Source organism: Pan paniscus, chromosome 17 (genome assembly GCF_029289425.2).
Source record: "Pan paniscus chromosome 17, NHGRI_mPanPan1-v2.0_pri, whole genome shotgun sequence".
Taxonomy (NCBI): domain Eukaryota; kingdom Metazoa; phylum Chordata; class Mammalia; order Primates; family Hominidae; genus Pan; species Pan paniscus.
In genome coordinates this window covers 65,420,311-65,435,526 of record NC_073266.2, presented here as the reverse complement: position 1 = coordinate 65,435,526, position 15,216 = coordinate 65,420,311, and the positions used below count along the sequence as shown (strand labels likewise).

General features: G+C 37.1%; 1 protein-coding gene across 12 annotated transcripts in view; it reads left to right on the top strand.

Annotated features, from left to right (window-relative positions):
• The window catches only part of SMAD2 (SMAD family member 2), an 89,780-nt gene that overhangs the window by 21,876 nt on the left and 52,688 nt on the right, over positions 1-15,216 (top strand). For all 12 annotated transcript variants that reach the window (XM_063597276.1, XM_063597275.1, XM_055102648.2 and 9 more), the window contains one exon: positions 12,525-12,813. In XM_063597276.1, coding sequence (XP_063453346.1) covers positions 12,796-12,813 — 18 coding nt within the window. In that variant the 5' untranslated portion in view covers positions 12,525-12,795. The remainder of the gene's footprint in view (positions 1-12,524; positions 12,814-15,216) is intronic.

The window sequence follows — 15,216 nt, the reverse complement described above, 5'->3', positions numbered from 1 at the left end:
CATCTTTTGATTTCATTAAATTTTCCAGCTTTTGATCCTTCACCTTAATTTTGCTTTAAGTTGTCATATAATGACTCCGCTTTTTCTCAAACCATGTAATAGTCTATAGGTACGCCTTTCTTTATAGCAATCCTGTACCTACATAAAACCTGCATTTTCAATATGAGATCAAAAGTTGTTTCACAAAAGGTGCAAGATCTTCACACCTGTTGGCCTAGCTGCAGTGGCAGCTTCACAAATTTTCTTTTTTTTTTTTTAACAGTAGTTCTTAACACTGGATTCATTTATCTTGAAATGGCGGGCAACTGCAGCTGCAGACCTCAGTCTGTGGTACATACCAAGCAATTGGAGTTTTTCTTGTAATGTCATGATTTTTCTCTGCTTCTTGGGAGCACTGTCAGCATCACTAGTGGCACATCGTATGGATCTCATGGTATTAGTCAAGGCTTATGGTATTGCACTACACATGGTGAAAATTACATGAGAAATGTGAGAGATCACTTTTTACTGTGATAATTTACTGGAGAGAAGAACTGCTCATGCAGAGATGATTAGCCTCACACAGTGGATACTCGCAACACTTCCGCTCACCGTGTTAGCAACAGGAGGTGGCGATGAAATTATTACAGTAGTACAGTATGTACTACCGTTAATTTTATGTAGTTAATGATTTAATACTTCATCTGAATGTTTACATTTCTCAACTGTAAATGGCTCCATGTATGGTCTGTGTTTGTGTAAGTTTTGATAAATTTTAACTTTTTATAGTAGATTTTTGTATTTCATGATGGTAAATGATAGAGTAGTATCTACATATCTTTTATGCTTTATAACATACCTTTTTCTTAGTTTTTTTCAGTGTTTCTAGGCTACCTGGTTTATGAGTTTTTTTCAGATTGTCTCAAATCTCCAAGACATTTTGCAATGTTTCTTGAATAAAATCTGTGTATAAATGGACCTATACAGTTTAAACCCATGTTGTCCAAGGGTCAATTGTATAGCTCTGTTACAACAACCATTTTGTCAGTGCCTCATGTATGTTTGTGATGGCTGTCATTTGGGCTCTCAATTTTTGTCCTCAAAACAATACCCCTTCCACCCTCCATCCACGAACATTTGCCTACATGTACTTGCAGAGGCTATCTGCATGTTGTGGACGGCAACTTCTAAGCTTACATCTTTGGTCACTTGCAACCTCCTCCCTTCTGAAATTTGTAATGTGCATTGGCATGTTGAAGCTTTTGAGAAGTTCTTCAGTAAAGAAGTCTATTTAACTTAATTTAGGAACTTCTTAATGTGTTTGTCCAGGCACCTTTTAAATTTTTTTGAATTGTAATTTACATTGCTAAAATGCACAGACTTCAAATGTTCAGTTCTGTGAGTGTTTTTGAGATAGAGTCTCACTCTGTCGCCCAGGGTGCTGGAGTGCAGTGGCACGATCTCGGCTCACTGCAGCCTCTGCCTCCTGGGCTCTAGTGATCCTTTCAAGTAGCTAGGAGTATAGACATGCACATGGCTAACTTTTTTTCTGTATTTTTTGTAGAGACAGGGTTTCGCCATGTTGCCCAGACTGGTCTTGAACTCCAGAAATCAAGCAATCTGTCCGCCTCAGCCTCCCAAAGTGCTGGGATTATAGGTGTGAGCCACTGGGCTCGGCCAGTTCTGTGAGTTTTGGTAACTTGTACTCATGTGTGATTACCTCTCAAGATAGAAAACATTCAGGAATTCAACAGTGGATTTACAGGAGCGAGGGAATAAAACAAAGATAGAGAACACTTTTGTCACCCTAGAAAGGTACTTTGTGCTTCTGTCCAAACATTTCCACTTCTCTTCCTCAGTGCCTCTGAGATGGTCATCTTGACTTGTCATTAGATTAGTTTTGCCTGTTGTGGGAAGCCATGAATGAAATCAGTCTATATTTCTTTGTCTTTTGCCCAGCATGTTTTTGAGACTGATCCGTGTTGTGGAGTGTATAAGCTCATTCATATTTGTTCCTGAGCAGTATTCCTTTTTATGAGCACACTATAATTTTTTGTTTTCTTTTGATATTTTGGCTGTTTTTAGTTTTTGGCGATTATTAACATGGCTACTATGAACATTCTTATACAGGTTTCTTTTTGTGGACATACGTATTTATTTTTCCTGAATGTGTGATACAGGGTAGATCTAAGTTTAACTTTTTGGAACTTGCCAGTTTTCCAATTGTGCTATATACCATTTTATACTTTCATTTCGGCAGTTTATGAATGTTCTAGTTGCTTGATGTGGTAGACTGAATCATGGTCTCCAAAGATATTCAGGTTCTAATCCCAAGAACCTGTGAATGTTGTTTTATATGGCAAGAGAGACTTTACAGATGTGATTAAATTAAGGATCTTGAGATGGAGAGATTATCCTGGATTATCTGGGTGGGCTTTAAATGTAATGCCAAGAGCTCTTACTAGAAGGCCGTAGAGGGAGATTTGAATACAGAAGAGAAGGCAGTGTGACGATGGAAGCAGAGATTGGAATGATGTGCTCTGAAGGTGGGGGAGGGAGCACAAGCTAAGGGAAGGGAGCACAAGCTAAAGACTACAGGTAACCACTAGAAGCTGAAAAAGGCAAGGACGAACTTCCCCTCAGACACTCCAGGAGGAATCAGTCTTGCCAACACTGTGACTGTAGTTCATTGAAACTGATTTTGCTAAATTTGTGCTGTGATTGCGATTATTTGTTGCAGCAGCAGTAGTATACTAATACACTCCACATCTTCATCAACATTTAGTAGTGTCAGAAAAATTTTAAACCATTCTAGATGGTGTGAAATGGTATTGCATTATGGTTTTAGTTTGCGTTTTCCTGATGATTGGTGATACTAAATACCTCTTCATGTGCTCCTGTGTCTTTTATGACATGTCTATTATTCTTTTCCTGTTTAACAAAAAAGCTGAGCTTACCTTTTTGTGTGATTTTTAAATTTTGATGGTTTATGTTACATACACAGATTTGAGTATCCCTTATCCAAAATGCTTGGGACCCGAAGTGGTTCAGGTGTTTTCCAATTTTTAGAATATTTGCATTATAGCTGTATAGTACAATGACCGTTTTTTTGGGGGTGTCATGTTGGTACTCAAGAAGTTTCAGATTTTGGAGCATTTTAGATTTCAGTTTTCGGATTTGTGATGCTCAGCCTGTATTTTTTTTTTCTTTTTCTATTTCTTTTTTTTTCTTTTTGAGACATGGTCTTGTTCTGCCACTCAGCCTGGAGTGCAATGGAGTGATCTTGGCTCACTGCAGCCTCCGCACCCCTGTGCTCAAATGATCCTCCCACCTCAGCCTCCTGAGTAACTGGGAGCACAGGAGGCACCACGCCCAGCTATTTTTTTTGTATTTTTTGTTTTTTAGTAGAGATGGGGTCTTGCCATGCTGTCCAGGCTGGTCTTGAACACTTGAGCTCAAGCAGTCCTCCTATTTTGGCCTCCCAAAGTGCTGGGATTACAGGTGTGAGCCACCATGCGTGGCTCAACTGTATTTCTCTTGTGGTTAATGCTTTTTATGTTTTAGGGTCATGAATGTATTCTGTGTTTTCCTCTAAGAGCTTAAGATTCTGCTTTCCCATTGAAGATGGTATGCACTTGTGGTTGAGGCTTGTTATTTTCCATGTTGTTGAAAAGTTGTTGAAAACTAGATTGACCTTGGGCCTTACTGGAAAATGAGTTGACTGTATATGTGTGGGTCTATTTCTAGACTTGTTCTGTTCCACTGATCTTTTTTTCTTATGCCTACTCTATACTCTTGATTACTAAGTCTTTTTAGTAAGCCTTGAAATAAGGTGGTGTAAGGCCTCCAGTTTTCTTTTTCAAGAATGGTTTGGTTATTCTAGTTTTTTTTTTTGTTTCCATATGAATTTTATATCATATGAATTGCTTAACTCTGCTGGAATTTTGGTAGGGATTACATTGAATCCATATATCAAATTGGAAAGAATGGACATTTAAGCAATATGAGTCTTCCAGTCTATGAACATGATCTCTCTTTGTTCAGTGTTTTTCATTTTTCTTAGCAATATTTTGTAATTCTTAGTGTTGAGATCTTGAGTATCTTTCTTTAGATATCTAGAAAATATCTGTTGTTTCAAGCGTATTTCTTGAAATTTCATTTTCGAAATCTTGACCCTTTATCTTGAAACCTTGCTAAATTTACTTACTAGTTCCAGTAAGTAGATTACTTGTAGATTCCATGCACTTTTCCATGGAGACAGTCATATCACTGTAGAATATAAAGTCAGTTTTATTTATTTCTTTCCAGTCTATCTTTTCTTTGTTGCATAGTTGTCCTGTCTAGAATATCCAATGCATTACTGAATAGAAAGGGTAACCGTGGACATCTTTGTCTTATTCCCAGTTGTAAGGGAGAGATTTAATGTTTCTTTATGACATATGCTAGCTCTAGGTTTTTCATAGATGTCCTTTTCAGATTGAAGAACATTCTTTTCTAGTGTTGCTGGGAGTTTTAAATTATAGATGAGTGTTGAATTAACATTTTCAGATACCTTTTTTCTTGCTCATTTGAGAGAATCATAGGTGCGTTTTCTCCTTTATACTATAAATGAGGTGCTTGATTTTTGAATGTTAAACCAGTTTTGCTCCTTGGGATAAATCCTACTTAGTGATGATGACCTTTTCTATTATGTTGCTGGATGTGATTTGCTAATATTTTGTTAAGGATTTTTGCATCTAGTAGTAACAGACCTTTGCTGTGTATTAGTACAGGATCTTGGGCCCAAGCTGGCTTGTTGTCCCTTTTTCAATATCAGACAGCTGTTGCTTCTCATTCCTCAGCATCTGTGTGCCTTTGTCTGGGACTGGTGGTAGCAGTGTTTCCTCCCTTCCCATGGCAGTAGAATATGGTGGTTATTGTTACAGAGTGAAAGGCATGTTTGTGTGTGGAGGATGGGCAAGTAAGTTTTGCTCCACAAATCCCCCAACTCAACAGCACATGTCTTTTGCTCTACCCTTCCCTTTGAGGCAGGGGATCTTTGCTTGCCCTTGGGTTTGGTAGACTTTCCTGCCTCTCCCGTCATAGTTGAAGGCATTTGCTTCATACGAGATGCCACCAAATGGGAGGAAGGAGCTCTCTTCCGTTTTCTGCCTTTTTTCAAGAGCACTCAGTTGAGGCCCTTGGAAAAGAGCTTGTGAATGAGTGCAGATTCTCTTTCTATCGAGGACTCCCAGGGATTTTAACTGTTATCCTAGCTCGGCCTTTCATCCTTACTTTTATCTTCAATATTCAGCAGGTTGACCATGAATGTGTTTTCTTTCCATATGTGGATTAGTATCTGTCATCTCTTGAAAAGTTTGTGGCCATTATCTCTTCATACATTTTTTTGTTCCCCATTGTCTTTCATCTTTCTCTGGCACCCCAATTAAACCCAACTGACATTTGGTTTTGGATATTCTGAGTTTTCCCCCCCCCACACTGTTTTTTCCCTCTTTGTGTTTCAATTTGTATACTTTAATTTGGCCTGTCTTCAAGTTTACTGCTCATTTCTGTTAAGCCCATCTAATGATATCCTTAATTTCTAATACTATATTTTTCATTTCTAACGTTTTCCTGTGATCCTCTTTTGTAACTTTGATATCTGTGATGAAGTTTTTTCATTATTCATGTTGCTATCTCTTCCATCAGTTTCTTTAGCATTTTTATTATAGTTATCTGATTTTATTCATGTTTTGACTGTTTGCTACTCCCTGTATCTTGTAATTTTTGATTGAATGCTGAACATTTGTATAAAAACAATGGAGATTGAAGTAAATAATATTTACTTTTAGAAAATGGTCCATCATTTCTTGTTTTGTCCAAGTGTGATTTTGGATCTCTTTTTGGTTTATAGCTGAGCCATCAGCTTTCTGAACCATGAGAAATTTCTCTATAGCTCAGCTGTCAATTCCTTGGTCATTCTTATTTTCTTTCCCCCCACCCCCTCTTTCTCTAGTCCTGCCTCCAAGCTTTTGTGCCCAGTGAGAGGTCTTTCTGCTATTAATACCTTCCAGAGGTTTCTTTTAGCAATCCTACCCTGTCTTCAAGTTCGCTACTCATTTCAGCCTTGGTAGGTCAATGTCCTGAGTATCTGGGTGAAAGTTTTCTCATCTTTCCTGTCCTACTGCAGCCCTTGGCAGCTCAATGTCTAGAGTCTCTTGGGATCATCTTTTTCTCACCTTTCTTGCCTGTCCCTCCCCCCATCCCCCATTGATGAGGGTAGATTTTTTGCATTTATGGGAGATCTTAAGCTCCTTAGGGGATCTCCCTCAGCTTTCCAGTCCTGTTCCCCAAGCTTTGACATACTTTTTGCAAGTACTTAGTGGAAACCTATGGGGATGAGTGGTTGGGATGGATGCACACTTGCTCTGTGGGATCCTTGCAATTTAATATGTCATGTCGGTGTGCATGTAGGCTGGTTTCTTCTTACTTTCATTTATGGCAGGATTATTCCTCACTAGCCACTCCACCAGGAAAGAGACCATCCATGCAGCCTCTCTTCTCTCAAGGCTCAACACTTGGAATTTAGTTCTTCTTAGGCTGCTTTGTATCCTCAACTCTGGTTCAGAGAGACCATGATTTTGTAGCTTATCTGGCTAGTTTTGATTATTAGAATGAAAGTGATGCTCTGTTGTAACTTTCTACGTCCTAATCAGAAGTGGAATTCCTTCTATGGAATACTTTTTAAATATATAGTCTGATAATATATAACTGACATGTTTTCTGTTGTTTCATAATGGTTGATTTTCTCAGGGCTAGGTTTCTCTATTTTTTCCTGTTCTCAAATCTTAACTCTCCATCTCTGTCCTCAAGTGGTAAGTGATCTTGTGTCTTATTTTGAAATTAAAGTCATCAACAAATTATTTCAACTCATAGATTTATAGTTGTGGAAGACTTACTACTCAAATGGAATTAGAACGTCGTGGGGGATAGGATGCAGTAGTTCTTGGTAGTCCAAGACTCTTAATAAAACAACTAGAAAAGCCAGGTAATTTACAAAATTTATATATTTAGCGATAGAGAACAATGGGTGTAAAAATGATTAAAGAAAGCAAAATTTTGCACCCTGGGGGAATACCTTTCACAAGTGAGCTGAGAGGTCTGCAGCTGATCATTGTTTTTCCTGGGTACAGAGTAGAGGAGGCCTTTGGGCTGCAGCCTGAGTGGCAGATTGGAAATATGAGGGGCCTTTAAACACAGAGAACCCCCTCAGTATATTCCTAAATTCTGTAGTTCAGCTGGGCGGAAGAGATAAACCAAAATCTCAGAAAAGGAGATTGGGATATTTTCTAGTCCTATGGTGTTGAGATAAAGATTCTCTAGGGGAAGCGACTTGAGAACAATAGGTGAGAGTTGAAAGCGTTTGAGGAAGTGGTGAATACACACTGATGATTTTCAACACACCCAGTTTCTTCCCCCGTAGACATTTGCCAAATTCTGAAGCTGCTTAGGCTAGAGAGCTAAACCAGAAGTCTCTTAAAAACAAAGCAATTCTTATAGTATCTAGGTACCTAGAAGATAACGATCTGCTAGCTTTTGAAATGAAGGCTCTGCAGAGTCTCATCCTAGGAACAGGGACAAACCAGAGGTAGTCTCCTTCATAGCAAAACTGCTACTCAGCAGTGTTCTATGATTCTGGCATTATAGAGGAAGTAGTAGAAGTATATGTATGAAAATTGTGTTAAGTGAAGGATGAATAAGAAAATATCTAGGGTAACCACTAAAAGAAAAGAATGTGTAACAAATGAATACAGAAAAAAATTGGATATAGAATATGTGATAAATTCAGAAGAAGACAAGAAAGAAAATATAAAACAAGCAGGCAACTAAATTAGTAGTTATGTTACATGGAAATGGGCTAAATATTTCAAGTAAATGGCAAAAATCATCAGACTGGACAAATAATAATTACCTAAATATAAGTACCTAGAAAGATTGAGAGAAAATGATGCGAAAAGGTATACCATCCAAATGCTAACTGAAGGAAATAAGTGTGGCTATACCAATCAGGCAAAGGAGACTTTATTAAACAGTAGTAGAAAAAGAGAACTACATTTTATAGTGTAAGGGGATTGATCCACCAGAGTTACCACAATCCTTTATGCGTACCCAGTAAAATAGCCCAAACATCTATAAACCAAAAATTTTATTTTGAACTAAAAGAAACAGACAAATATGCCATCACAATGGATGCACATATATAGGACATACATACATCACAATTAGCAGGCTTGATTTAATTGTCATACACAGAACATTGAAACTATTAATGGTGGTATTAACCATCTTTTCCCTTGCACATGGAAATTATACTAGAATTGACCATAAGCTAGGGCCATGAACAAAGCCTCAGCAAATATCATTGATTTTAATAATTGAATATGTTGTTTGTATTATAGTAAATAAAAATAACTAGAAAATTCCTAGCTGCCTAGAAATAAAACACTATGCTTTTGAATAACATATGACTTAAAAGAAGAATTTATGATGGCTATTAGAAAATATTTTAAACTGATTGAAAATGAAGGTGAACTACAATGATCTAGAATGCTGCTGCTGAAATGCTAAGATGAAATTTATAGCCTTAAGTCTATGCATTGGAAAAGAAAGCTTTTTTAAGGAGGTAGAAAAGGAATAGGAAATCAAACCTAAAGACAGTAGAAGTAAAGAAATAATGAAGACAAGAGCAGAAATTAGTGAATAGAAAGTAATCTTACATAGAGAAAATTGACAAAGCTAAGAAAAAGTTGGTTCTTTGAAAAGATTAATGTAATTGACCACTTAGCAAAACTGATAAAAGGAGGATGGGGAGGGAGAGAGAGAACATAAATTTACATAATAGGAATTGAAAAATGTCACATCACTACGAATCCTACAGCCGTTAAATAGAGGCATTTATGAACAGTTTATGGAGAATATGGGATAGGCAGAGTAGGCAGAAATTTTGAGTAGTTAGGGCTGGACCATTCAATATGGGTAGGCAGCACCTTTGTGTAGCTATTGAGTACTTGACATGTGGCTAGTCCTAGTTGAGTTGTCCTGTAAGTGTGAAGTACTCAACAGATTTTGTAGACTTAGTATGAAAATTTTTTTTATATTGATTGCAGGTTGAAATGATGGCATTTTGGATATATTGGGTTAAATACATCATTAAAATGTTGCCTATTTTCTTTCCCTTTTTAAAATGTCATTAGAGAACTTAAAGTACATATGTAGCTCATATTACATTTTTATAGAGGTTGTTATATTGGCTTTAAGATAGGTACTGTTATCCTTATTTTACAGCTGAGAAAACTGGGGTGTATAGAGGTTGCCATGCAGCTAGTAAGTGGCATCCTTGGGATTTGAACCTGGCCAATTGGCTTCAGAATCTGTTCTCTGAAGCATTACACTGTTTATGGGTTCTTAAAGGATATTAAGTCATTTTACTGTTACTTTTTGCAAATATTGAAGGATTTTTAGTAGTAGGGTGACATGCAGTATGCATTTTAGAAAGCTGTTTGCATCAAAGAAGGTAGAAGGTGGTGACTGAAAGACTAGTTAAATGATTTGTAGATTGAGAAAGGAGTTGGAGCTAAATGTGTCACTCTAATCCTATCTAATGGACTAATTTGTCAGGCACAGATAGCTCTGTTGATTGTATAAAGAGCTCAGCCTTTAATGGCTCTTTTTAGGTCTCCAGATTAGCTTCAGATTGTTATGTGCAACACAATACATTGACACAATTAAGTACTTGTTCTCTGGCATCATGCTGCTTGATATAAATCCTAGTGTTGGCACTTAAAAGTTGTGTTACCATGTTGTGTTGCTATAAATTGTCCTTTGTATTCATGACACCTTTCTCCCTAATCATCCACTTTTTTTCCACATTTGATAACTCCTTTATATGTATTTCTTAGAATTTTTTTTTCACTGAACTTGGCGCTTTGTGAGCTCTCCCATATACCAGCATTGCGTTTCATTACCACGTGACAGTTTGATCTCTCTGCTAAGCCCCAAACCTTTGTTTCTAGCTGCTTATCGGGCACCTCCTTCTGGAATTTCATAGTCACAGCAAATTTAGTTTGACTAACACAACACTTATGTTCCCCAAATACTTCGTATTTTGGCGAATTGTATTTTCATTCAACTGGTTTTTCAAGCAAGAACCTGTAATTTGTAACTTTTTCTTAATCAACTCTGTTCCTTCTATGTCCCTAATATCTATTCTTTCCTTTTGTGTATTGCAATTCTCTGCTGGTTGATCTCTCTGCCCTTAAAAACTTACCCCTTCTCCATTCCCCACTGCCAATACCTTGCTACAAAGGATTTCTTTTGTCCTACCCGTCCCAGCTCAACAGTGTAGTTTGCAGATGAATAACACAGACTGGATTTGAGAATAAACAGGTAAATACAGGCACAATAAACAGGCAAAAAAAAAAAAAAAAATGTTGAATGCAAAGAGGAATGAATAAATGGCAAGCTGCCAGGGAAGTGCAAATATTTCCTCAGGAAAATCTTTCCTGACACCTAAGGCAAAATCAGGTGGTGTTTCTTTGTGTACCTGTAATCCCCCTTGCAGTTTCTCTTAATTATCATGTGTATTTTAATCATGGCAGTCTTCTTCACTAGTCATTGACCATCCTGAGAAGAGGGAATATTTTAAAAAAAAATTATTCTTCCATGTGGTGCAAACCAAAATAATGGAATTATGGAGAGGTTAGAGCAGGAATGCAGTTTGTGTACATTGGAAATGAATCTTAGCATATAATCTATGAAAATTAGCCATGTTTGATGGGAAATAAATTTGCATCTTGTGTTAGGATCTTCTTTAACGTTAAGAATATGTGCAAAGTGTGCTTAAAAACTGTTTTTTTCCTTTAAAAATGTTTCATCCAGTTTTTTGTACACACATACACAAAAACATACACAATGGCCATATCTTTCAGCCTTTTTCATCGTTTCACCCCCTTTTCTGCATATTGGTATATCTGCAACCCATATTAATATCCTAGATTTTTGTTTATACACGTATAATCCAGTTACTAGTTGTAACATGTGGCACATTGCCAGATTACTTAGAATAAAGCTGTCACATTTGACCTTTTCACCAGCAATGTGGAATGATAACAATTTCTTCACATCTTCTCCAGCAGTAGGTATTTTAATTAATTCAATTTTTGCCAGCTAGATTGGGCATGAAATTATGCCTTATTATTATTTTAACTTGTACTTCCTCCTCTACGTTTAAAAACTATTGTCTGATCATTATGATAATTAAGGAACAAACTAATGAAAATGTAAGCATCATTGTTTTCTTAAAGATACACTTTGAAAACTACAATTTTAGTATTTGGGGTGTGTGATGTAAAGACTACAGACCTCTTTACTTTCTAAAAAGGATGCCTTTTGGGAACTTTATTAAATATGGCAAATTGAACACATTCATTTTCCTTTTTCCTATATCTCACTAAAATTGAAGGCAAAGGAAAGAAAAGCGTAAGAGCTAAGATATTAAGAGCTTCTGGAGCGAAACAATTTTTAAACCCCAATTAAAGGATCAGGAATAAAAGTTATGTGGGACTTAACCAGTATCAGTAGTGGAGTCTAGAAAATTGAGGGGACAGTGCTTTCTAAATTCTGTGTGAACTGATAAGGAATGACCTACAGGGAATTAAGCAAAAAAATAAAAATAAAAAAATAATTTCAAGATATACAAAATAAGGAATATTATGCTACTTTTGTACAGCAATAAGGTGGGAATGTGGTTAGTTGTATGTATACATGTTTATATTTGTAAAATGACGCTGAATAGACAAAACAGCTTAATAAAAATGATTCCTATGGAAGAGAAAAGACAAGGTACAATTCCTTAAATTGGGAAGAGAAACTATCTGACTTTACTCACTATGCAAATTGTTATTTAGATGAAAATGAAAAATCATGTGTTAAAAAAAATTCTCTAAAGAGCAGGTGAAACCGGACTACAGCTTTTCTCCACCGACTCTGTTTGCCATGTTTATTTCTTTATTCTTGATTACTTCACACTTGACGCATTTTCCCTTCTTTTGTGTAACTGTAGATTTTGCCTCCTATTAGTTATGAAAGTTTAAAACCTGGGGGAGAGTGGGCTTACAAATTTTCAATGTATTTTTGTATAGTCTTTTGAGATTAGAGTGAAGTTCTAAAAAGTAAGAAAACCTTTTGTGAAAATATTTTAATTGACACTACTAAGAGTTTAAAATAGTATTGGTGGTGAAAAATCATTAAAAGTATCTGATTTTACTTGCAAAATTACTGTATTTTCCCACAAGAGGAGTCCTTACGACATTCTTGTTTTTAGAAGGGTTTGTTTCCATCATTCATTTAAATTCATAAAGATAACATTTTCATGGGTGGAGAAGTCTATTGGGAAAGTCATAATTTGAATTTCTATCTTGCTTTGCAGTTTGCTTTCTATGATAAGTTGAAATTATTACTTGATGTTCAAGGTAGTCTCTACATCATCCTTTCAATATTTCTGCTAGGTTCGATACAAGAGGCTGTTTTCCTAGCGTGGCTTGCTGCCTTTGGTAAGAACATGTCGTCCATCTTGCCATTCACGCCGCCAGTTGTGAAGAGACTGCTGGGATGGAAGAAGTCAGCTGGTGGGTCTGGAGGAGCAGGCGGAGGAGAGCAGAATGGGCAGGAAGAAAAGTGGTGTGAGAAAGCAGTGAAAAGTCTGGTGAAGAAGCTAAAGAAAACAGGACGATTAGATGAGCTTGAGAAAGCCATCACCACTCAAAACTGTAATACTAAATGTGTTACCATACCAAGGTAAGTTTTGTTAGATCCCAGGTTTGATCAAATTATGTCAAGGAATCTGAAGGAAAGTTACTGAATTTGTGTTCCTTTCAAGTTGCCTGTAAAAAGTGATGATTGAAATATGACTGTTTTTAACCTTGTATAAATTGTTTTTGCTAGCTGACTTGTTTTATAAATTATTTTCTTGAATAGTGAGGTTTAATCAAGCTAAATAAGATACTTAGATTTATTATCTTCATTGCCTACATTTGTATGTTATCCTCATTTCCGTGATTGAATGATACTTGAATAAAGAATTGAAGCTTTTTCTATCACTAACATAGTAGCAACCTACAGTTTTCTCCTCCTTTAGTCAAAACTTTCATCGGGGTGAAAAGAGGCTGCTCACTTTTTAATGAATTTTATATGGTTTTTCTTTGCGTTGCAGCATTGCTTCCAAGAAAGAATAGTGTGTTAGGTGGCTTCTTAATTGTTGTAGGCATTAGTCAGAACCTGTCTTAAAGACCTGCCTCTTAGGTTAGGAGGACCTGTTACTTTAAAAGTCTGAAGTTTTCTGAGGATAAATTTAATCATTTACAGATAAGTACCACTGTCATAAGTATTGTTTTTTAATAAAGTGACAGGTGTTTTAAAGTGTGTTTTACTACTTGTGTACATTACAGATTTTGGGGAGATTGTTAAATGTAAGAATTCTCTAAAATGATAGTTTGCAGTGTCATACCGTGGGCTAGCATATAGCATGTGAAACCATTCTACTTGACTTTGAACTTTGAGAAGTACACTTTTGATGCTTATAGATAACAGATCCCAATAACACCAGTGCAGCCTGTCTAGTTGCAGATACTAACAGTAGAATGTTTCTTGCCTTGTTTGGTAGACCATCCATTTCTTTCCCTTACTTGTTTTATGTATATCTTAAAGGTTGCTTTTTTGGTTTGTTGATTTGTTTTACAAATGCTTATTGAGTGTTTGCTATGTAGAAGGCACTGTTTCTAGACATATGGGGATAACAGTGATTAACAAAACACAAAACTCCTGCCTTCCTAAGGGATAGAAATACACAATAAACAAGTAAACAAATTAATTATAATTTGATATGGTAATGAGTGCAAAGAAGACAACCAAATGCAGTGATATGATAGAATGAAGAATTAAAAAGCTGCTTTGGGTCGGATTGTGATGCTTGCGTGGAGCTTCGAGAAGCAGCAGCCAACTGAGGGAAGAGTCTTCTAGGCAGAGGGAAGAGCCAGAGTGAAGACACTGAGGTGAGCTTCTTGTATTAGAATATTTAAAAGGAGCCCAGTGTAGATGGAGGACAAGACTTGCCCAAAGCTTATACAGGGCATCCTAGAGTGTGGTGAGAGTTTGAATGTTAGTCTGAATATAACAGGATGCAAGTAAGTTTATTCTGATGGATTTTAAAGAGGATCTTACATATTTTTACAAAGATTTTTCTGGCTGCGGGAGAGTGGTATGTGTGTAGTAGGGTAGATGGAAGCAGGAAAATTAGGAGGCTGTGAGGAATCTAAATGCAAGATGATAGAGGCTGGACTGGCGTGGTGGCTGTGCTAGCACACGAAGTAAACAGATTTGGCATGGGTTTTAGAAGTGGAACTGAGGACTTCCTGGTGAATGGGCTGAGAAGTCAAGCTATATTTCATTCTTCATTGTGTAGTGCTTGGGATTTCAGTTAGGTAACCATTTATCATATGCCTACTATGTGCCTGGTGTGCTGTTCCTCACTGGAGTTAAGATACAGTGTTTGCTTTTAAACTACTTACTTCCTAGTAAGGGAGATAAACTTAGAAAAAGATGGTTTCATGAGGCTTGGTAGATGTTATAAAAGAAGTATGCTTGGGGCTATATCCAGAGGAGGCTTGTGGAAAGTTTCCTTCTGGAGGAATACTGGTGATTTTGAGTTGAGCGGGGTAAAGGAGGAATTAGGAGAAGCCTGTTTCATCACATGTAGTGCGGTGGTGTGGAGATTGGGAGGTGGGGGAGGATTGGTGAAGCGTTCCAAACAAGTTGGGTATCCTTAGAGTATAAAGTAAGGGGTGGCAAATGGCCATAGTGTGTATAGGTAGTAAGGAGTCACTGCATGCTGTGCCAGTGTTCACACTTAACCTGAGGGTGACGGGTGAGGTTGGGGCCATTTAAGTGCCGTAGGGTCTGAAGGCTCAGAAGTCAGATTAATTTCAAGTGCAACGTGGGTTGCAGCGAGAAAACTCCTTGAGGCTGTCAAGAATGGAGGCCGGGAGACTGGTATCACTTGATTGAAGGGAGCTGTGTGATACAGCAGAGATAGAGCCATGTTTTTGCACAACTTCAACAAGGCTCAAGTTGCCATTGCAGTGAGGTTATCCAGAGCAGAGCCTGAGAGAGTCTAATCTTTTAGGGAGGTACAGCAGTACTAAA